The sequence below is a fragment of the Amblyomma americanum genome, chromosome 1, assembly GCF_052857255.1.
Source record: "Amblyomma americanum isolate KBUSLIRL-KWMA chromosome 1, ASM5285725v1, whole genome shotgun sequence".
NCBI classification, from domain to species: domain Eukaryota; kingdom Metazoa; phylum Arthropoda; class Arachnida; order Ixodida; family Ixodidae; genus Amblyomma; species Amblyomma americanum.
The window spans coordinates 260,124,381-260,147,066 of record NC_135497.1 but is presented as its reverse complement, the minus strand read 5'-3'; the positions used below and the strand labels follow the sequence as shown (position 1 = coordinate 260,147,066).

Sequence of the window (22,686 nt, the reverse complement as noted above, 5' to 3'; positions counted from 1 at the left end):
CTCGCCTGCCAGGCATCCACTTTGGCTGGCACGTTGGGTTTGTAATTGGGGCCAACAGCGGCTTTTTCATTATTACGTAACAGCGTCGGTGCCTGTTGACACGACACCGTGGCGAATGCACGTCAAAGGCTGGCGACCGAGTGCACGCTGGGGGCGGACACGCGTCAGTCGCGGGGGGGGTTGCTGTCCGACGGAGTGCCGAGGCATTGCTCCGTCGGCCGCGGAATGGAGAGCAGCCGTGCGTCACAAGCGGTCAGGTAGCAGCAAGCCGAGACGCGCCCCTGTCGGAGGGCGACCTCTTGGCACGCTTGATCGGGAAAGACTCGCATCGCAAGAGTAGCACGCACAGCCGCCACGCATGACCGCGAGTTCAGACGCAGCTGCGCAGCGACGGTGAAGTATAACGCCCGGCGGAAGGTCGAATCCGTTATCCCGTCGTCAGCCAGGGTTCCGATAGGTCAGTGAGCGTTGTAATGTAAGGTTCGCTATGAGGATGGCTAACGCCCATATCGCGTTGGATGTCATATCTGAAATCCTCAACAGCGAAAAGTTAGAGAATGAGAGCGTGAGTGTACCAGAACTGGGGAGCTTGAGCGATAGCTAGAGTTCTGTTGGACTCACGCTGAACTACGCTTCCAGCACTGCGGCCTGGAGAGTTTAGTACTATTCAAGCACCGTGGGCGCTCATTTTACTTCATAGTTTTTGATCTCCTTTTCTCTCTCCATTCATGATGCGTGAAAAATATACAAAGAGTTGAGCCCGAAGTCAGCACTTGAATTTCTCGAAGAGGTTTAACGAGACAGCAACGCTTCTTACCCCCGCGCTTCAAACGAGCCCCAATTTTCCCTCAAGTTTTCCTTACTTCATTGAGTATGCCTCGTAACTTTCCATACCTTTTCATTTTTTTGTTACTTTCCGCTTCAACCTTGCAGCTTTTATTGAAAAAAAAAAACAACTTCAAGTTTGTGTCTTCTCAAGGGCGAGGAATATAAATAGCCACTTTCGTCATCGCACAAAACAGGCTTGATGGTCAGCGCGTCCGGTGCTATCAGCCCGAGGGTGAAAAGAGCGGTCGAGGCGAAGGCGGAGGTGGCTCAGTGTAGCGAAGGCTGGCGCATTTTCTCCGCCTACTCCATTGCATTCCTTTTCGCACAGGGTTGTGCTGAAGGTGAAACTGCATCTATGTCGGAAGGCTTCTGTTAGAGCTGCAGCCAAACAGCAGTACGAAAACCGAGGAACCGGAATAATTGGGTGATGTCCCACGTTCACTTGGCTATGCTGCGCTTCAGCTCAAATAAAGTGCAGTCAAAGGCCGAGAAAATGGGGAGGCTTTAACATACGTCCTGTTTTGCGCAAAAAAAAAGTGTCATCATAAACTTCTTGCTTACACAGTATGCTTGCATGCTAAGCAATGGGCTCGCAAAAGCAATGGGCTCGCACCTTTCTGAAGTTTGATAGAGGCTCTTCTCAATTACTGTACCTTAACAGTGCACCTCTCAAATGGGCAGGAGAGCGCTTAGGTTCTACAACCGCCGTGAAAGCTTCGATTCAATAGTACTTCGCTTTTCTTTGTAAATGGCCGAGAACCGCCAGCAAAAATCAGAATCACGGCCAACCACAATGGTTAGGCCTCCGACGAAGAAGTTATGAGCGCCGGCACATTTCTCCCCGGTCCTTATGGCGGCGGCGAGGCAAGCTTCGTGACACGGAATCGTCGACGGCCGCCGCTGTATTCCGGTGTTTGCATAAGGGAGAGCGGGGTGGGCGGCCCTTTAGCGCCGCTTTGTGCGCGGCCCGTGGACGCGCGCGGAAAGGCCGCACGCTGCATTTACGGGCCGCGGCGGAAACACGCGAAAATTTCCCAATTATTTCGAGAGTCGGCAGGAGCGAGGCTCTGTGGGGAACTTTCTCACGACCACAGAAAAACGTTGGAGGCGTCTTTTTTTTTTTTGTCTTTCTTGCCTCTAACCTTGGTCGTAGCTAGAGAGACTCGCTGTTGGCCAACGGAGCTGCGTCACGAGCAAGCTTCGCAACCAAGTGGCTCTCTGGCTGTCACGGTCGTGTGGCTGCAGTTATCGTGCAATAATTGCTAAAACGAACCAGGGATCTTGCTGAATCAAGCACTCGCTTTCACGGATGCAGAAACGAAACTTTCGAGTGCGTACACATCCATGGCTAGGCGATCGTCAAAATAGGCTGCGTTCTTAATTTGAGCGCGCTTTTTCCTTGAATTTCTTTAATACGTCCCGCTAACTTAGCATACCGATTAACTTTAACTTGTTTACTACTCGTTTTCAAATTTTAATTGCACACATGTGATCGTGCGTCATTGTGAAGCTTCCGGCGCAAGATCGTTCGTTTTCACACAAGACCCGACCGTGACATTTCTGCGTTCTGCCTTACGGTTAATCCAGGCATCGAAGCAGACGGTTATGTCTTCAATTTTGCCTCGCATCATTCAATGGCGTGGTTCTGTCGAAGGTGCTCATTCTTTCAACAATCGTGATAACGTTTAAAACCGAGATAAACTCTAAAGCCTGTAACAAGGAGCATACGGTTACAGTCAACACTTGGTCTCCCGTGATAAGCAGCCGTCTGAGATAAACCTAAATAGTCAAGTATGAAATCTGATACCTTCTTTTCGATCTCAACACAACCCAGTGGTAGGCTTGTATGACATAGGCCACAGATTCCTATTCAGAAAAAAAAAAGCCACCAGGGATTGCCTTTATTTGATAACGAGATTTTTTTTTCAGGATTGTGCCCTGCGCTGTATATTCAAGGGCTTTTTCAATCAATACAGCGGCCTTTGTCAACACGAATGTTGTGACGTCCGTATACAGCTCCCGTATGTCAAATAATGACGGCTGCCATGCACGTTCGGGCGTTACATGGGGCGAGGCTCGAACGCCCCATGTCATTTAAAGTAGGCTGAACGTTACCTGTTGGACTTCATCAACGAAAGAAGAAAGCAATATCTGTTCATTGTTTGAGTCATGCGTGCACATTCAAAATTAAACGCCAAAATTCGTAAGCACCTCTGTAATCTTAAAAGTCAGTAAGTCGCGAATTCACAGCGTGGGGCACTCATTCGTTCTATTTTGTGCGACTGCTGCCTATTCTGAAGGCCATGTTGAAGGGCTCTATGCTTGATAAAAATCGCACAATGATATTTGAAAGCCTCGCCTGCTTGGAGCGTGGTGTAAGTGAAGGTGTACAGTATTCGTCAAAAGCATACAGCCCAAGGGGTCTGCTTCTGAGCCCTGCAACGCGGCTCCTCTTGCATACTCAGGGACGCTCATCTCAAGAAGGCGGTATGAACTTAAGTCCTCAACCTTCCCAAGCTTGGGACTGTCAAATGTGGTTAGGAGCTCTTCTACACGGCTTGGAAGCAAACCCCTTGGGCTGTATATTTTTGACAAAGAATGTACACTTCCCACATTTCTCGTGCTCAGTTTAGCCCGAAATACTATGGGACCGTGGGGCACATGCTTTTTCTGGGTGGATTATGCGTGGCAAGGTTCTCAGTTTGCTTGGCACGACTGTCTAGACAGTCTGCTTGATTTAATGCTTATAGTTGTCACAAGGCAAGACCTTTGACGGGCGATTATTAAAAGCAGCTGTCAAACTCCAATGCGCTGCGAAGTGTCTTGCCACCCGTGTGAGCTCCTGAAATCGTGGCCTAATAAAGTTCTGCTGACTCATTTCAGGACAGAGAAAAAGATGGCGCTCGCTCTTTTGCTCCTCTCTGCGGCCGTCCATCGTACGTATGCCTTTCTTCTCCCGCGTGCACTTACCTGTGTGGCTGTCATTCTAATACAAAAAAAAAACGTTAGGTGGCGCTTCAATTTAGAATTCACACGATAAGACACTAATTCTCTTTATAGTATTATATTTCCTTCCTCTAAGAAGAAGGGTACATCGTGATCCGCAATCGCCCGATTTTTTTTACAGTAACCAGTGCCAATTTGCCGCCAAAGTTTACCAAAACCATTGACCTTGCTGTGATACCTGAAAACACTCCCGTCGGTAAGTGTCAATCGCTCTATGGCCGAGCATGTCTCAAGAAACGAAGAATTCAGTCTTTGTCATGTTCGCGACATCGAACATCTGCCAGAATAATTAAAGAGCTAGGGAAGCTGTGACAAACGAAGAGGCTTGATCACTGGAAATTTCTCTGTAGGTACATCTGTATTTCGCCTGGAAGGGTCGGATCCTGAAAATTCGCCAGTTTACTACGGACTTGAAGGAACGGACCTCCTTGCGGTAGATCGGAGCACCGGCGACGTCACTGTGATAAACAACATTGATCGGGAGGTATGTTGCGCGAGTCCTCGAATGTATTTTTCGCTATGAGACTACAGCAGACACTACGAGGTAGAATATGTGCGTCAGTACTCAAGAACAAGGAAATATCGTCTTCGGAGCAAATGGTTTTCAAGGACGACACGCCAAGTACAGTTTTCTCGCACATCACTGTGAACTGCGAGGCAATTGACTGCGGAATGTTGTAAGATCGTGTTTTTAACATATTGATGGGAATGGTCTAATCTGCCAATGCGTTGCAAAATCTAGCTTCTGGAGTTTAGTTAACAGTGCCATAAAAAGCCAGCGGGGCGCGTTTTTTGCAATAAATAGCAAAAAACTACTAGCGTCCCGAGGAGGGATCTGCGGATATATTGATTTTTAAGACGCAATCTTTCACTATGCAAAAAAAAAAATGCATTCGTACACAATTTCCCCCTGAAAAAAAATGCGCTTGCCCAGAATTTCTGGGTGTACAATTAGGTAAGGGTGGAAGCTGTGTGCGTTACCAAGGCACATATATTTAAACTACGGTATATGACCTGCATGTAAGTAAAATAAGTAGAATAAAAGCGCGGAACTAAAAAACAAACCCGAAACGATTTTTTTCTGTAAAAGCCTCACAATTAGCGTGCTAGACGGCCCACAAGGACGATGATAAATTTTTTTATTAATGTCTCACAATGGGACCCTCATTCTGTACATTCATGGAGTGAGCGCACATTTGAAAATAGTAAACTTAAATATGCTGTGTAAAATTCCGTGAATGCATTTAATTCCAGGTAACAGACACACTAAAATTCTCAGTGACCCTTGAAGACTTTGTTGGAGGACTTGATCAAAATAACATCGTAAGTATTTTAAAGCTACTGTTCGCAAGAAATATGCTCCAGGATATCTTATGCTTGCCATCTCTTTATCAGGTCAAGGTTCCAGTCAGCGTCATTGTACTGGACGTCAACGATAACATCCCAAGGTTTCAAAATGTTCCGTACGAGGCAAAGATATCAGAGGTGAGACCATTCCTCATATTTTTGTACTGCTCTCGGTCACGTGACTCGGACATTCGGAGTGAGATATGGGTCTCGTGTTCATCAGCCAAACGCCGTATATCCACTGAGCCTTAGCGGCGAGTACGCTGAACACTAATAACGCGTTCACATAGGCATAATGACCGGCACTACCGGTATATTTTGGTGGACACTAAAGGCGACTTTATAAATCACCCATTTAGTTCCAAAAACTATGCGTCAGGGTATCCACCCTGCACCCATTGCGTCGCATGCGCGTTTCGATGGTTTTCTTTGTCGGGAGGAGGAGGAGGAGGTAAACTTTATTAAAGAAAAGGTCTTTGGCGCGGGTTGGGGTGACGTTCCCCTCCCCGCGGTGGGCACCTCTTCTAGGCCGGACGCCAGGTGGCCGACCGACGATGTCGCTCGGCGACCTCTTCGGCCCGCTCCGTGACTCGGAGTTGAACCTCCGTGTCCGAGCTGAGCAGCGCGGCCTCCCACTGCGATTGGGTAGAGAGCTGCAGTCTGTTCGACGGCTTGTCTTGAGGACATGAGTATAGGATGTGGGGTGTGTCTGCCTTATGGTGCCCACAGAGAGAACAGATGGGGGCTGAACTGCTCTGGGAACCATATGGAGTATATGTACGGATTAAAGAAAGTGTTTGTTTGGAGCTGCCGCCAACTGACATTGTCGGGAAAACCCCCTTCAGTGCAGTAATTTGTATTTCCCGCGCTGTAATTTGATTTGTTACGTAATCTTTGATGATGATGATAATGATGACGACGACGACGACGGAGTAGGTTTCTATGGCACAAGAGCAGCTTGGCCAAAGAGCGCCATTGCACAAGGTATTCCGCGCTACTCAAGATAGGATCAAAGGCAGATTTTTCAGGCATTTCACCCCGAAAAAGCCGGACACTAGGTTACCCGTAGTATAACCAGAAGGTGCCCGGCGGCACTGGGGATCAAATCCCGCACGCTACGTCACCTCTGTCGTCCCAAAAAAGCCCTAATGGGCGAATATTCAGAGGTAGTTATCGTTACTGAAGGTATGTGTTTTGCTCGACTTGGTCATGTTGGCTTAGGCATGGGCCACTGGTTAAACCAACATGCCCAAGACAAAATTACGACAATTACATGTATTTCATTACCCAATGCGAGTATATCACGCGGGTGAAAATGACCGATGGCTTAATTGAAGGTTTTTTTTATGATTGAGTTTTGAATCAAATGAAAACTCCGGAGATTTACAGCCATAGTAGAACTTCAAGTAAGTGTTCCGCCAGTTTGTATATTGACTCAAAAACAACAGTATTCTGTTTTTCGCGGATGTAGTTATTCCTAATATACCTTTAGGTAGGAGAGTAATTACTCATTAGCATCCACCCAAGCGCAGCCATACGGCTACAAACGAAAGTTATACAGCAGTAAAAGCGTTGTTTTTTGGGTGACTCGGCACGTTGGATCAACAAGGACACCGGAGAGTCGATAACTTTGATGCAATAATGGCTTTAGAGACAGTTATTTACAACAGTGTACAGCAGTAGCAGTAGGAAAGAGGTGACCGCGGCAAGCCGACCGCCTAACTAATCGAGCGCGGTACGCCGCGCCCCAAACTGCGGAGAGTGGCGCGCCTTGCACCAGCTATACAAGCTAAAAATCACGGTCAGCCAGTGCTGCAGTTAAAAAGGGGAGAGCTCTGAAGATGCGCGATACAGGACTTAACCTCGGGAATAAAATAACAAAACCAGCAAGCGCGTTCGTGATGTCACTTTTCATTTCATTTTCTTTTTATTTCCTTAAAGACCCACTGAGGGGTATTAAATAAACGGTGGATCGCACTCTGATGTCACTGGTCCAAAGCGACATCACGACCTCGAAGTGGAGTCAGATTCCTCAAACAAGGGGGGAAGGTCGCCTCTTCCGACCTGGCGTCCCTTGCCTGCCACTCTTGGGGAGAAGAGGACTATTAGAAGCCGCTTTCTACCGCGACCCAAAGACCGCGTCCCCAGAGAAAAACGACAGGGTGTCATTTACGAAGTCCCATGCTCCAAGTGCCCGGCCTCATACATCGGCGAGACAAAAACTCTCGATCACAGCACCAGGAAACACCAACAATGACGTTCGGTCAATGAATTCGAAAGGAAAGCATTACCAGTGCACCGACCACGGAATCACCTTCGAAGAGGTGAGCGTCTTGGCCGCGGAGCGTAATCCGTTCAAGAGGCGCCGCGTCGAGTCACGGTACATCCGGCTCACAAAGGCGACGGTGAATAGGACTCCGGGAACGCTCCCCTCCGCGCATGTTAATTGACTTCGCCACGTGTTAGCAAAGGGAAAGCGAAGGACGCTCCCTGTTGTCTCGCATTTCAATCACCCCTGAAGAAGGGACCGAGTTGGTCTCGAAGAAACGTTGGGCTGAAAATAAATAATTGGTTGGCTTTGAAGGGAACACGGGACAGGCGCCCTGCCGGCGTGCGAAGGCAGTGGCGAGGCAAAGCCCCTCCACACGTTTTCTGTCGAGGGGTTTCAGGGTGAGCGACCCCGCAATTATCCCAGTGCCGGGAGTGCTGTACGGCTGACTCATGGGTGGTGGTGGTGAAAAGCCTTTATTTAATGAAAGAGGTGAGGCTCTTTAAAGAGCCCCGCAATGGGTGGAGTCCTTATTCCGGGACCCCATTGGTCGAAGCCGCCAGCTTAGCCGTCTTACCAAAGCCTTTTGGGACTGAAGGTCCGAACAGCCAAGCAGGGCCGCCTCCCATTCCTCTCTGGTAGGGTTGGGGTGGGGGAAGAGAGCTGAGTTGCGCTGGCAAGCCCAAACCATGTGGTAGGTGTCAGCCACCTCCCCACAGTGTTTGCACCTGCCAGTGAACGCGGGATCGAAGTGTTTTAGTACTGCCGGGCACAGCATTGTGTTCGTGAATAATCGGAGTAGAACGCGTTCGTTTGCTTTCCCCAGTCCCTTTGCAGGGGCCGGGGGGTAGAGGCGATGCCTATCCTTATAATAGGATGTGATAGCTTTGAAGGAGGGTAAGTAGCTACCTTCAGGTTCCAGGTGCTCAGGAGCCAATGGGAACGCCCGGTGAATGAGTGCTCGGGCCGCCGCGTCTGCAGCTTCGTTTCCTGCTAGGCCCTGATGGCCCGGAGTCCAAACCTGGCAGCGGGGTGTAGGATCGGTATCCCGGCTGCAGTTCCTTAGTATTCGTTCAGCTAGTGGAGTTATCCAGCCAGCCTCATAATTGCAACATGCCGAACGCGAGTCTGTTATTATGTGTTTGGATTTTGAATCAGAAGCAGCTAGGGCGATGGCAACCTCTTCAGCTTGTGTTGTGCCTGGAGCTCGAAAGGAAAGCCCATCCACCTGTATTTCTTGATGTATGACCGCGGCCGTGTACAACCCCCCGTGGGTAGGCCCAGCTACATCTACGTAAAAGACACCATGTTTGTTGCCATAGTGGTGCGCTAAGGCTTCCGCCCTAGCCTGACGACGACCACTATGATCCTCCTTGTCCATCTTAGTAAGGAGGGGTCGAACTCTGACAGCGCGTCTCCAGAGTTCGGGCACTCGGACCCGCTCCTGAATGTGAAAATCATGTTGGATGTGAAGGCGGGCTAGCAAGTGCCGACCCGACTTCGTTTGGGCTAGCCTCGTGTATTGATTTGTGAGATGGGCTTCCTTGAGTTCCTGAAAAGTGTTCACCACTCCCAATGCAAGAAGTCTCGCATTGGAGGTGGACACAGGAAGGTCAAGTGCCCTCTTCATCATTTTGCGGAGTATTACCTCAACTTTGTCTTCGTCGTGTTTCCACAAGGGTAGATAAGGGACCGAATAGAGGATTCGACTGATTACGAAAGCATGGGCCAGCCGCACGGCATCCCTGCTTCGCAAAACCTCCTCTCTTGTTGGAGACGCGACGGACCATACGGCCTACTTGGTCTCCAACTTTGACTCATGGGAAGCGCCCACGCGCACCTCCGCTCGCGTATAAGAGTGCGAAAAAGAAAGGAACAAAGCAAGAATAGCGATGCTCGCCGAACCATGCACCGCGGCAGTACCTGGGGTCCTTCGTTTGCCGGTTTTATTTTTTCCAGAAATCGAGGGGTAAAAATCGGGCGATATTTTTCGGTTCAAATTCGGGTACACATCGGGTTAATCATTAAAAAAATCATAATTTGGGTTTTTCCGGGTCGTTTTTTTTTTTGCCGCAAAAGACAATTTACTACAAGCGCTCGTTCTTCTGGGGATGCAAAATACCCTACTTTGCTCAATCTCCTACGCAGAACTTCCCGTGCATGCAACCCCTGCCTGTGTTGTTCACTGCGAAAACAGTCATTAAACATCACAGGGGATATCTTGAACAGGCAGGAGCACTGGAGTAGGACGTTGTTAGCACGTGGGTAGCACTCGATACATGATGCTGGATAAATGCCTGGTCAGTGCCGGTATTTCGGCCTCTCGCTTCTACAAATTATTTTAGAACATATGCTCAAATTAAGCCACGTCATGAATAACAAGGGTTAAAAGAGGTTTGAGATCATCAGTTGAACGAACACTCCTCTGAAACAAGCACAAGATATCCGATAATTTCGTGCGCTGTCTTCAGTTTTGCCCAGGAAAAGGTACCTTTTCTATGCCCTCTCATATATGCGTATATCTTAATCAGCAATTGATTCCCTTGCTCATGTGTGTTCTCTAGAAGGGGCATTTTCGGGGAGAAATCATGTTTAACCCCATTTTTAAGAAATTTGTTCGGGGTGCAAGAATCAAGTTTAATTGAGCTTCACCCGAAATCGAAGGGCTCTAGCTATACACCGCCATCCTTACAACAGCTATACATGCTTATGAGTAACTGTTCCTTCAAACCTTAAACCACCTTGGCTGATTACCCTAAACACATCTGGTTAAAATATACCTTGCGTGATTTTTTTTTTCTGAGCGTGCAGAGTCTGGCAGAGAGAATTCTCTTGAATATCATTCCTTGATAGAATCTGTTGATCGTTGCATTGTTTTTTTTTTTTTGGGGGGGGGGGGGGGACTAAGTGCAATATAACGAGACCGCTGCAGTTAAAGTTCAAAACGAGAAAAATAAGTACAATTAGGAAGGAATCATCAGTCATTGAACGCTGTTTTTATTTTTGTTGTTGGGGTTGATCGAGGGCAAAATTAGTATTGTAATCACTTTTTTATCTCAAAGACAAATGATTAGAAAGTAGAAGAAAAAACAGCCGCATGTCGCCGGTAAGGTCCGAACCCACGACCTCCGAATTTCGATGACGGCGCTCTACCAACTGAGATACGGCTGTTATTCAAGCTATACTAACTAAAGAAAAACTAAACAAATGAACTGAAAATATTACTCAGACTGAGGGCAAAGCAACGTAGTGCCACACGTGGCAAACGGCGGAATATAACGTCATCGCAAGCAGAGCTGCTTGACTGGAGAATTGTACAAGGCTGCTTGAACAGACAGTAAACAGCTTAATGTGGCAGGGCTGGGAGGCAATGCATTTTTTCACCATGTCCAGCATTCTTGGACAAAAATTTTGGATATCAGAATAATGTAAGGTACTGTTGTGGAAACACTGAAGGAAATGGTCCATTTTTCTGATGGTTAGCAAACTCTTTCAAACTTTTTCCATCCCTCGCATCGAGCTGTTAAGAGTGGCATAGAAAACAAATGGGGAATGTTTTTGACTATAGCAAAAACGTTAATACCAAAAAATTAAAGCCTGCCGACGGAAGATCTGCGGATATATTTAATGTTATAGTGAAATGTTACAGTACATGGAAAAATTTCGTACATCAACTCTCTCCTGTTGAAAAATGCTTCTTTCCAGAATTTTTGGGCATGCACACATTGGTAGAGTTCGAATTAAGAAAGGCCTAACTTTGATTGCTTAACAGATAGACAAGTGCTGGTGTGCGGGGCGTGGGAAGAAAATGAGTCCTTGAAATTGGCGGGCTGCAGTCGTTCAGCACGTGAAAAAATAAATAAAAAAATATAAGTGGACGAATGTTCTGCGCATCCGTGCTACTATGGTAGATCAATTAAGTGTTTCAACATGGGCGCGCTTTGATAGCGGAAGTAAAATGGCGTTACTCATTTTGCTGCTTTATTTTTCATGGAATGGAGGATATTTAGGAGTATCCCTAAGATTCTTGTAGGCGGGGAGTACGTATACGCTGACACACCATCTAAGGGTGACTTGGGGCTTTAGTAAGAAGTGATTAGTGCGATCTCGTGAGCGGCTATTGTCAAGATATACAGGCAATGTTTGATAAATGATTTAATTTGTCTTGCAGTGATAAAACGTTTTAGTGTGCCGTTAACGCTTTCGCCGGCCACCAGCTATGCACATACATTGTGAACATATACTATGCGTGCACAGTACAGTTCAAATTAGCGATGAAAGTAACGCCTAGGCATTTGGTCAACGGAAAAGTCAGTTACAACCTTGTTTATTTCAGAAACTGCTTTATAGCTACCATTTTGCTCCACCACTGGTTGCTGTCCTCCGTTGCATGTCGTCGCTTTTTCGTCATGTACTGCGAGAAGTGCGATGCAAGTGGGTCAGCGGCTATCGCTTTTCGGTAGATAAGAGAGCTATCAAACGATTCCTTTGGCGCCTTTTCATGTTTTTGTTGTCTTCTGAATGTGGTCTGAATTGGAACCGTTTGGCTTCTAGGATGCGCCAGTGGGACACACGGTCCTGACCAACATCAGAGTGACCGACTTAGATTCTGCAGGGAACGTGCTCCAAGTTCAGTGCTTCCCGAACAACAATGTAAGTATATATATGCGTGCAACTTACTTATACCAACCGCCAGAGCAGACCTAGTTTTACGAGGAACAACAAGAAAGGAAAAAAAAATGAGACGTAGACAACATTTAGCGAGATAGGCGTCTGACTTGCCTGCGCTAGGAGCAAATTAGGCAATAAAAGGGTGACGTGCCTCTACAGGATCAAAGCGTACGAAAGTACGTGTCCACGCTGCTGTCACCCAGCGGCAGCAACAACAGCCAGTATCTGAGGGAAAGGACGTTTGAACGCCACTCACGTTCATATCGCGAGCACAGTGGGACGTGGATTTCGAAAAGACACTTCGGTCACGCGTGCAGCCTCTGTGACCGTCTGTGTAGCTTTGGTCGAACATGGGTGAGGTACCAGTATACCGCGGCTCTATCTATGGCGTGTGCGAGCACTGCTTCCAAGAAAACGCGCTGCATACTTAAGACTTGCAATGTTTCCCTTCAGCGTACCGCTGTACTCCCTAGAGGACCCTCTCGGAAAGCACCAATCGTATACTTGCATGACATATTTTAGTCTTCTTTTTGCCGACTTGAGTGAGCGCGTAATAGCATGCCCATACAGTAGCAGCGCTTCTCTGTGGCAGAGTTACTTCTACGTACAGAGCAAGGCCGTTGTGATGGCAGGCGGTGGACAGCGGCTTTTAGCGGCCAGTCAGCATTACGATGTCGGGCGATCTGAGCAGTACTTGCCTGGCGCAATGAATGACGTCTTTTTAAATTAGTGCAACGATCTTTCATACACTGTCCGGGCGTAGACTATGCCTCTGCCCTAAAGGCGACTTTGAGAAACAGCACAATACGCCTATTTTCAGGTGGCGAGTTCCATTATAAACGCTGTTTGCACCATGCTGTCGTACTATTGGAGATAGCACAGCGCGGTTTGCCATGTTTCAGGTCCCGGAAGCCTGCTCCACGTTCTCTGTGGTGGTCACAATGTCTAGTCCCCAGGAGCTGAACGCATCTTTGGTACTGCGGAAGCCGTTGGACCACGCTGTCCGTCATGTGTACGAAGTGAATCTCGTAGCGGATGTGAGTCATACATTCCACTGTCTACACCCGCTCTCGTCGAAGCACCCATTTTTGTGTGTCTGCCTGAAAACATTAAAAGATAAAGAAGGTATATGCGCTAAAGCTACGTCTTGGCAATGCGACACACCTCATGTTCAAGGGCTCCGAATCGTTTCAGACATCTTAATTTGCATTGAAAGCTCAGTACGGTGCCCCTTTTTATTGTGTCTTCTTGTGTCTATCTTTTTCAACTGTGAGGATTGGTGCCTATCCTTGCTAGTTCAACAGAAGAACGCTTGCTGTCGACATACGAGACAAAAATGCACCTTTCTTTTCTTCTCAGGACGGTTCCTTCAACGCCACCACGACAGCCGTTGTGAAAGTGACGGACGTTCAGAATCGACCCCCGGTGTTTCTTGGCTCGATGTCGGCCATTGTCAGTGAAGATGTCCCCGTAGTAAGTTGAAGGCAGTATATAAACATATGGTGAACTGAGGTGGACGAAAACGCGGTGAACGAAACTATGGTGAGCGAAACGGTACAACCCACTCCGGTATGAGCCTGGAAACCAGGCTCACAGTATTTTCGAATAAATAACAAATAAAAAGAGGTTGTAGATGCTAGTTTAGAATTAGATGCTAGAAGCTAAAGAAAGGCGCAAGGACATATGCTGCAAAAACAACTGTGCAGCCCCTACGACGTAAATTTTTTGAGGCACAGGTTTAAAGATAGTGCCAAGAGATTATAGGATACTAAAAAAAAAGTCACAGGAACGAAGCGATACGAACCAGAGGAATATCGTGAATAGAAAAGAGATCTGCAGCGTAAAATGGTCGCAAAGCGGCTGCGTATTTTTCTTCACATTACTACTATTTACAGATAAAACTTCGTGTAGCAGTGCTGCTAACGTATTTGTCGGCTTCCTCGAAGTAATCGGGCCTCTTTTTTTCTCCTCGTACCTCTCTAGGGGACGTACGTGATGACAGTAAAAGCAATCGACGGCGACAGAGGAGTTCCTAGGAGCATCCGCTACTCTCTCGTTTCAAGTAAGCGCGCGCATTTCATATTTAAAAATTCCAACCCCCTATAGTGGGGTACTGTGGGCACCACATAGTGATAACATGCAAAAACAATGAACCCGTATGTGGCAAAATACCAAGAGCAACAGATGCTCATCGGCAATGTCTGGCCTGTCCTGGTTTAAGCTTACCATTCAGAGTGTACAGCAACGGGAAGGGAGGGTGGCGGCACCGACCCTCCTCTTGAATGGGGAACCTGCGCTGCCAAGGTGGCACTGTAATTGTTCCATTCGGTGACTCAAAACTGCTTTTGTCAGCCGCTTGGGCCGCTGCAAACGCAAGAACACATTCTGCGCGATTAGACACCCGCGTTTGGCTGACGGCATTCATTGCCTAGCTTCTCTCGGCGTAGCCCAGATAGCTGACGCACGGCACGTGCGCTTTCGACAGAGCGCGGAGGCTCACGCCAATAAGCGCCTGAAAGTGGCGTGGAAAAGTACTAAGAGTACTACCCAAAACTGCTTGCTCTTCTCGCTAGGCATTGTGTTATGGCGCTGCAATCGGCACCGCAAACTTCAGCGCAAGTTCCCCATACCCACCACTAGTCTCAACTGACAACTCTTCTTCTGATAGCTTTTCTGCTGCGCGTAAAACCTCTCATCTGCACGTGGCGACAGGTTCCGGTGATCAGTGGAGGCATATTCGGACTACCAACTTAAAGCCTTCCTTGCGACACCCGGTATCCATTGACAGCCAGGAAGTGCTGCGTGAGTGTGGCAGGATCGCGTTGCAGCTAGCCGCCTCGTGCGACAAGTCAAACTGCTTCCTCAGACTTACGCCGACGAGGTAGCCAAGCGTTCATTAGCTCGATTGCCTTACGTGAGAAGATCGCAGTGGACAAAGGCCCACCGTGCGGCTTCGGCGATGATGAGTTTGTCCCCCGGCATTTCGCTCAAAGTATTTCATCCTTCAACTATGTCCGATGAAGACGAAGCTGGACTATATGTGGTCCAACATGGCCAGGTTACGCAGACGATCCATCTTAAATATCTGCTTCCGCGAGATAAGCGCCTTATCGGCAACATGAAGTGCCCAGACGGTGCTGAAATTGTTCTACTGGGCGCCTATAGAAATGGCTGCCGTCAGTCGCTTAGGCCGATACAAACGCGAGACCGCATTCTGAACCATTATAGGCGTTCGTTTGGCTAACATTCCTTTCCTAACTACTGTCGACATAGCCTGTTAGCTGATGCACGCCCACGTGTGGCTTCGACAGAGCGCGTATGCTCATGCCGATAAGCGCAGCCAGGCGGTGTGGAAAAGCATTACGAGTGCACAAAAGGCGGCTGCTTGCTCCTTTCGTTAGGTTGTGTGTTACGCCGCTGCAATGGGCACGGCACTATTTAGCGCAGGCTCAGCTGCTGGATGTTCGGTTTGGTTTGGTTTATGGGGGTTTAACGTCCCAAAGCGACTCAGGCTATGAGAGACACCGTAGTGAAGGACTCCGGAAATTTCGACCACCTGGGGTTCTTTTACGTGCACCGGCATCGCACAGAACACGGGCCTCTAGAATTTCGCCTCCATCGAAACTCGACCGCCGCGGCCGGCATCGAGCCCGCGTCTTTCGGGTCAGCAGCCGAGCGCCATAACCACTGAGCCAACGCGGCTGGTACGCTGGATATTCCGGCACCTCGCGGTATTCTCTCATGAATCCGGCATCGTGTCACTTTTGTGAGCTCCACGCCTGCTCAAAGGTTTATGGTTTATGGTTTATGGGGCTTAACGTCCCAAAGCAACTCAGGCTACGAGGGACGCCGCAGTGATGGGCTCCGGAAATTTCGTCCACCTGGGGTTCCTTAACGTGCACTGGCATCGCACAGTACACGGGCCTCTAGAATTTCGCCTCCATCGAAATTCGGACGTCGCGGCCGGGATCGAATCAGCGTCTTTCGCGTCAGCAGCCGAGCGCCGTAACCACTCAGCCACGGCGGCGGCCCCGCCTGCTCAAAGGGCCTGCTCCATCGCCTCGCCAGCCCCACAAATGCTAGGCACTTTCTGAGCCAAGTTTTGAGCGAAATGTCGGCATGGTAATCAGTAAAGTTAACGCATGCTTTTCGCTGCTAATTATACGAAATAATAAGTAACGCTTCTTTACTTGTTTTTCTTTCTACCTGCTTTCAGATCCCGAAAATTTCTTTGCGGTAAACAAAAACACAGGAGTTATAATGACTGCGAACCTGCTTGACAAGGAAAAACTGGGCTCATCTAACGGTGTGGTCACTGTCAAAGTCAAAGTGAGTGCTGCGATTGGTGTACATGCGAAATAGCTCGGATTGTAGCTAACATATGGATGCTTTTAACTATTCAGGAACTAGGCGCTAGTTGGGCGTCTTCATGTCTTCCTTGGGCATGCATACTTCTTATTTTTGCTGGCATAACTCTGAACCTAGAAAATGTTGATTGGAATACATATTCTTAGTCTAGGTGAGGCCATACTTAACACGTCCTACCGCCTTTGTATAAAATGTCATGCATGAAATAGCTTTCTAATGCATTTATAGCGTAAAGGAGAACAGCGCATGCTATTCTGCGCTCTAAAATTCCAGAAAAAGTTGTATACTGGAATTCTTAGCGGTTGCGGGTCTACGGCGTGTAGCAATTTAAAAGCTCGCACCGGTACAGTTTAGAACTCATTAGATATCGTATAAACTGTTTCTTGCAGTTTATTTGAGATGCTTCATTCTTGTATTCACGTGTCTGTTCACACCCGTGTCCAAGCGACAACGCTTAATCGGGCTGGTTTGCACTTACGTGCGCTGCAAGGTGGATAAAATATGATTATTATTGTTGTTGTTGTTGTTGTTGCTGTTGTTATACATGTTGGTAACCTTTTTTTTGTGACCACGGTGAACATGAGGCCGCTTTGCGCGGGGACTCGAAGCGACACTGTGGAGATCAGTTCTACGCCGACATTGTAGCACTCGGGGAAGCCTTCCAATAGCTGCCTCTTCCCGATGGCGCGCAGGCCACAGAGGTGGAAGGCGACCGCCTGCTGGACGAGCCGGGCGCGTCAACGACCGCCGCGCTGTCCATCACGGTGAAGGACGTGAACGACGAGGCACCGACATTCAGCCGGCCCAGTTACAGCGTCAGCGTCAATGAGAACATCCCACCCGGAAGCCCGCTACCCAACCTGGACATGTTCGTCCAGGACACCGATACGGTGAGCATTGGACGTGTTCTGCGGTTGCGCCCGCGGTCGCTGCGGCCAAGTCGCACAGCTCTAATAATAATAATAATTGGTTTTTTGGGGAAAGGAAATGGCGCAGTATCTGTCTCATATATCGTTGGACACCTGAACCGCACCGTAAGGGAAGGGATAAAGGAGGGAGTCAAAGAAGAAAGGAAGAATAGGTGACGTAGTGGAGGGCTCCGGAATAATTTCGACCACCTGGGGATCTTTAACGTGCACTGACATCGCACAGCACACGGGCGCCTTAGCGTTTTTCCTCCATAAAAACGCAATGCGACCTTTTCACCATAAAAGCAAAAAAAAAGAAAACAGGAGTGTGGGCTTTCATGCGCGCAACAGTGCTGACAGGGACCCCTAAGAAAAATGAACCTCAGTGCTCAGGCAGGAATAAGAAAGTCGCTTCACACGCAACGTACAAGAAACTTACTGAAGCGGCACCAGATGGCCGAGAGACACCAACGCCCTCATAATCATTTCGCGACACACATTTTTATAAACACAGTACTCTCTCAAATGCAGGCGTCCCGCCTGTCCCTGTGCCTCTGACAAACTCGCTGTGCTGAAATTTACTAACGGATAAAACTACATTTTCTATAACGTGGCACTATTAAAGCGTATTATATCGCTAAAAATAACTATTTCTGATACATAGCATGCTTGTCGCGTCACTAACTTTCCTTTGTTCGTTTGCAGGGTTCAAACTCCGTTTTTAATATAAATCTGGTCGATTCATCGGGGATGTTTTCCGTGGAGCCCACCATCGCAACCGGTTCAACATCTGTGAGCATTCGCATTGTCAAAGGACCACTGGACTACGAGAATCCAAACCAACGAAAGTTCATCTTGTTGGTATGCACAAGAAACAGCATCCATTTCGTACGCGCTGACAACATCGAAAAGAGACCGAAACTGTGACACGATTTTCCGGCAGCTTTGGTGCTAGCAAATATCACGCGCCAATTTGTCTCTGCATGGAGCGAGTCAACTTGCCTAAAAAAGTAAAGCAACAACTGTCGCAATCTGCCGAATTAGGAGCTGAATTAAAATGGGCAAACGGGAATCTATTCACGCTGAAAGCTGTCATCACAAAAATGACAGCGGTCAAAGTGACGTAGTAAGGAACGCAAACGGGTAAACGACACAGCTACTGAGACATAGACCCTTCTGGGTACGCGGTAGCAGCTTCAGGCTGCATTCTGGGCGTTGCAGCGAACACTTTCAAAAATTTTCAAAAATAGGATTTTTGGGGTAAAAATATGCCTTTTGCGTCATTGTGTTGCCAGTGTTGGCGGACACCAGAAACAGGTGAATCGTCTTAAGTAGTTAGCTGGTTAACTCATTTTTAATAATTATCCTTTTAACTAGTACAGTTAGGTGCCTAGTTGGAATTAGAGATTTGTGGCCGGTGAGTAACAGCCATATTAGTTTTTAGAATTTCGAAAACGCGATTACCCTTGGTGCTGTGGCTCGACAAAATTTGTCTTTTTCGACTAGTTACGTGAACCGGAGGGGTTGCTTTGCCTGCGTGCTTTCGAAAGCGCACGTATTTTCGCACGATGCAGCCAAATTTTCTTGAGCCACAGCGGTGTGGGTAATCGCGTTTTCGAAATTCTAAGCACTGATGCGGCTATTACTAACGACCGGCAGTTATAACCTCAAAGGCACGTGATGTGCACTGCCGTCATTCTGTTCATACGAAGTGAGTAAAGTACGATACGCTTCGCGAGGCAGTGTGTGCCGAGAGACGGATTCTTCAAGATGTACAGTTGGAACAACAGGAAAGTGATAAATAGGCTCAAATTAACTACGGACCACCGACATATGCTCGTTTCTCTAACCCAATTGCATTCATGTTTATGCTCAAAGCTGCTGGCGCATATCAATATATTGCGCTGCCCTGATTTTTTGTGCGCGCACGTGTGTCTTCTTGGCAGGTGGTTGCAGAAGAAGCGTTCACGAATCCGAAACTGTCGAGCACAGCCACGGTAACAGTGAACGTGCTCGACATCAATGACAACGCCCCAGTGTTTGAAGAAGAGAGCTACACGGCAACAGTCGTTGAAGACGCGTCACCTGGAAGCGTGGTAACGACTATAGTGGTACGTACATTAGAGGAGCTACAGATGGATTCCGATGGCATTGCCTGCCTCCTGTTTTAATGTTGAACACTTTATTTTTGTTTCTTATCAGGCTACCGACAGAGACACAAGCCCTCACGGAGAGTCCGGTTTAATGTACTCTCTTCTTGGAAACGGCGCAGACAAGTAGGTTACCGCGCACCTATACTGAAGAAGCAAGTAGAAGTAACAAATAATATGTCGTGCTCTGCCGCATGCGTGCAGCGGCTTAATTCAGAAACGTTAAAAACGAACTTGCCGTACTGTGATTTGTTTAGTTAATTTACCTGCACATACTAGTTTGAATTAAACTAGAGTGGTGTAGTTACCGTTTTTCGGAAGCCCCTGAAACGTTTTCGGCTCCTGAGCCTATAAGGAGCAGTGTAACAGTCATCGCTGATGCCGCACTACCGCGCGTGACCCCCCATTCTGCCGCATGACATAAATGACATAAATGACATAATACTATGGAGAACCGGCTTCAGATTGAGAACCATATTACGTCTATAAAGCTTCTTCAGCTCCTCGCATCACCGCTGAGCTCTTTGGACAAGAATTCAGAGATGAGCTGTTCACGGCAGCGTACGCATGCGGCATGCCTCTCTCTCGTGCGGCGTTCGGCAGGTTCCACGTGGACCCCAGCTCGGGCGTGGTGACGGTGGCGCCGTGCGAGACGCCCGGGCGTGGCAACTGCCTGGACTTCGAGGCACGGCCCTCGTACTTCCTCTCCTACCAGGCCACCGACGACCGGGGCCGCGGCCAGAGTGCCGTGGTCCCGCTCACGGTGCGGCTGACGGACGCCAATGACAACCCGCCAGCCTTCGAGCAACACCTCTACACGGCGCTCATCGACGAAGGGGACGTGCGCTTCGACCCCCCGCTGAGGGTCCAGGTACGCACTTCCTGTGCTCGACTGCGAGCGCTGCCACGGCAGAGGAGCGGCTAACAGGAAGCGAGACTGCTTCTCCAAAAATATCAGGTCTTGGCTTACTCTGGGAGAAATTTCAAAAGCAAGATGGACGCAGCAAGCAGTGGCACCTGGAAGTAGTGGGGCTAGTTTTGTGTTCATGAGGCGTTTGTCTGGGCACAAAACAGTTTGCTGCCGGTTGTAAAGGATAAAAGTCGTGCCTTTGCAGGCTGACAGCAGTAGTGCAACAGGTTCCCATTCAATTCGCAGAAGATAATGCATACAGTACATCGAAATGTTATGGCAAGTGTAGCCACCCTGCAGCAAACTTGCATCTCAATGGAGGGACGCTGAGGACAACTCTATCCAAATTCTTCTTGGTAAAATTTGATTGTCTGGCTTTTTTTGTGGTTCTACTGGCTTACGCTCGGCCGTAAAAGACATAGCTGTTGCTAAGAAATTCAAAGTCGAAAATGGAATATTTGTTTCCATCACTCGGGGATTCAAACTCACGACGTAGAATGTCACATTGAGTGCATTGGGGACTCCATGATAACCGTCTGTAAGCGAATGTGCGGTGTGGTCTGCGCTCAGAGATCCGCAAAAAAAACGAAAAACAAGAAAAGCACGACGTCATCGCAGTTTGCTTTTGAGAGCGGTCTGTAGCGGCTATACCTGGCATGCATTTTTTTAAACCCTTTCTAGCTTTAAGTAAGCTTCGTTTTCAGTTAAAGTAGCCGGCTTTTCGTTGGAACATGGTAATCAATCGATATATTGGCCAGCTTAAATTTTTCTCCAGTGTCCCTGTAACTCTAAGAACGCCAGACCTCCTGAAGCCGCATGTGCTATGTCTTCCAGCGCCTTTTGCGAGCTGCAGAATTCGCTTTGAAAAGCCTTTGGTTCGCCTTTGAGAGCCATATCTGAATGTCTCAGAATCGCGTTTATACTTTCGACAGCCTTCATCTCCCTCGGTTCAACTTTTCGACTGATGATGATGATGATGATGCTGGCTCTACCCTGATTCGAGAGAACCTTTTTTGAAACGAGATTCAAGCTCGCTGTTTTCTCCTCGGGGAGCTCGTCTTCTCTGCTGGCCACTCTGACACGCTGCTTGCGACCAACCACAGATCACATGATCTGTGGGTTCCCTGCATTACTTCTCACTGCCCTCTCACTAACTTATGTTGTGGATGCTCAATGATGCGCCCAGAGGAATGAAAGGCGAGGCAGCTTCTTTTGTGGCATGTCAAGCATAACGTTGCATAAGCAGGCAATCGTCTGTGTAGAAAAAGAGTCCACAGGTTTTTCCCTGCATGTCAAGCAAAGGCCGGCGAAAGCCAACAGCACGTGCTTACGAAGGGTAAGGTAGGCGTCTGACGCAACTTACACGAAAAAAGTATTGTGATTACTATCACATTTAGCGACAGAAATGTGACTTCTGATGTGTCCAGGCATGGGCAATCATTGCTATCCGTTCAGCTCATACCTGCAAACTGGTGCAGTCTGCGGCGATGACGACTTAGAAACTGTGCTTAGCTGCATCGCGTCACTGGCATGTAAAGGGGGGGCCGACTCTCACGGTCGCACACTACTTTGCACATCTGACAAAAATGTCGCCTTTAAAACAGGCAGTCGCCACTAGGCAGGTACGATTTCTCAAAATTAGCAGGAGTCATTTATTTCGAAATTTGTGAAGCGCGTGGTATCAGTGATTTAGCACATCAGCTAATACTTTTTTTCATATTCATAATAAAGCTTTCCATGGATATAGAATAAATATTACCTGGCAAGTTTGCCTTTGCTCGCTTAAGAACACACCAATCTCTTGCTGTGTTCACTTCTATGAGGTGTCAGGCACACAGATTACCTGACACCAGTTTTCAGTTCTAGATCTGACATATAAGAACTTGTGTCGGTGGAGAAAAAAAAACAGCACTGTAGTGTGGCCAAATGTGTTCAAGGTATAGAGTTATGAAGTGTTTGGGAGGTAGTATTTTTTTCCTTCTTTGTGGAAAACTTAACATGTATTCTCGTAGCACACTGTACTCAGCTACAACAACTATATCTTACGTAGCTTACCCTTTCAGGCGCGGGATCCTGACGTGACGTCGTTCGTGAAGTACAGCATCGTCTCCGGAAACAGCTACAACCTCTTTACCATCAACTCACAGACGGGTGACATTACAGTCACGAGTCGCCAAGGGCTGGATGTTTCCCTTCTCAGAACGGACACGTAAGTCAAATGGTATCGGC

At 48.0% G+C, this 22,686-nt stretch overlaps 1 protein-coding gene across 2 annotated transcripts in view; it reads left to right on the top strand.

The window, feature by feature from the left end:
• Cad87A (cadherin 87A) overlaps positions 1 to 22,686 on the top strand; it is a 47,985-nt gene that overhangs the window by 918 nt on the left and 24,381 nt on the right. For both annotated transcript variants that reach the window (XM_077649116.1, XM_077649117.1), the window contains exons 2-17: positions 3,712 to 3,764; positions 3,956 to 4,030; positions 4,185 to 4,318; positions 5,089 to 5,157; positions 5,230 to 5,319; positions 12,005 to 12,103; positions 13,024 to 13,158; positions 13,481 to 13,594; positions 14,105 to 14,183; positions 16,338 to 16,450; positions 17,182 to 17,379; positions 18,103 to 18,258; positions 19,344 to 19,508; positions 19,600 to 19,673; positions 20,151 to 20,418; positions 22,521 to 22,666. In XM_077649116.1, coding sequence (XP_077505242.1) covers positions 3,725 to 3,764; positions 3,956 to 4,030; positions 4,185 to 4,318; positions 5,089 to 5,157; positions 5,230 to 5,319; positions 12,005 to 12,103; positions 13,024 to 13,158; positions 13,481 to 13,594; positions 14,105 to 14,183; positions 16,338 to 16,450; positions 17,182 to 17,379; positions 18,103 to 18,258; positions 19,344 to 19,508; positions 19,600 to 19,673; positions 20,151 to 20,418; positions 22,521 to 22,666 — 1,955 coding nt within the window. In that variant the 5' untranslated portion in view covers positions 3,712 to 3,724. The remainder of the gene's footprint in view (positions 1 to 3,711; positions 3,765 to 3,955; positions 4,031 to 4,184; positions 4,319 to 5,088; positions 5,158 to 5,229; positions 5,320 to 12,004; positions 12,104 to 13,023; positions 13,159 to 13,480; positions 13,595 to 14,104; positions 14,184 to 16,337; positions 16,451 to 17,181; positions 17,380 to 18,102; positions 18,259 to 19,343; positions 19,509 to 19,599; positions 19,674 to 20,150; positions 20,419 to 22,520; positions 22,667 to 22,686) is intronic.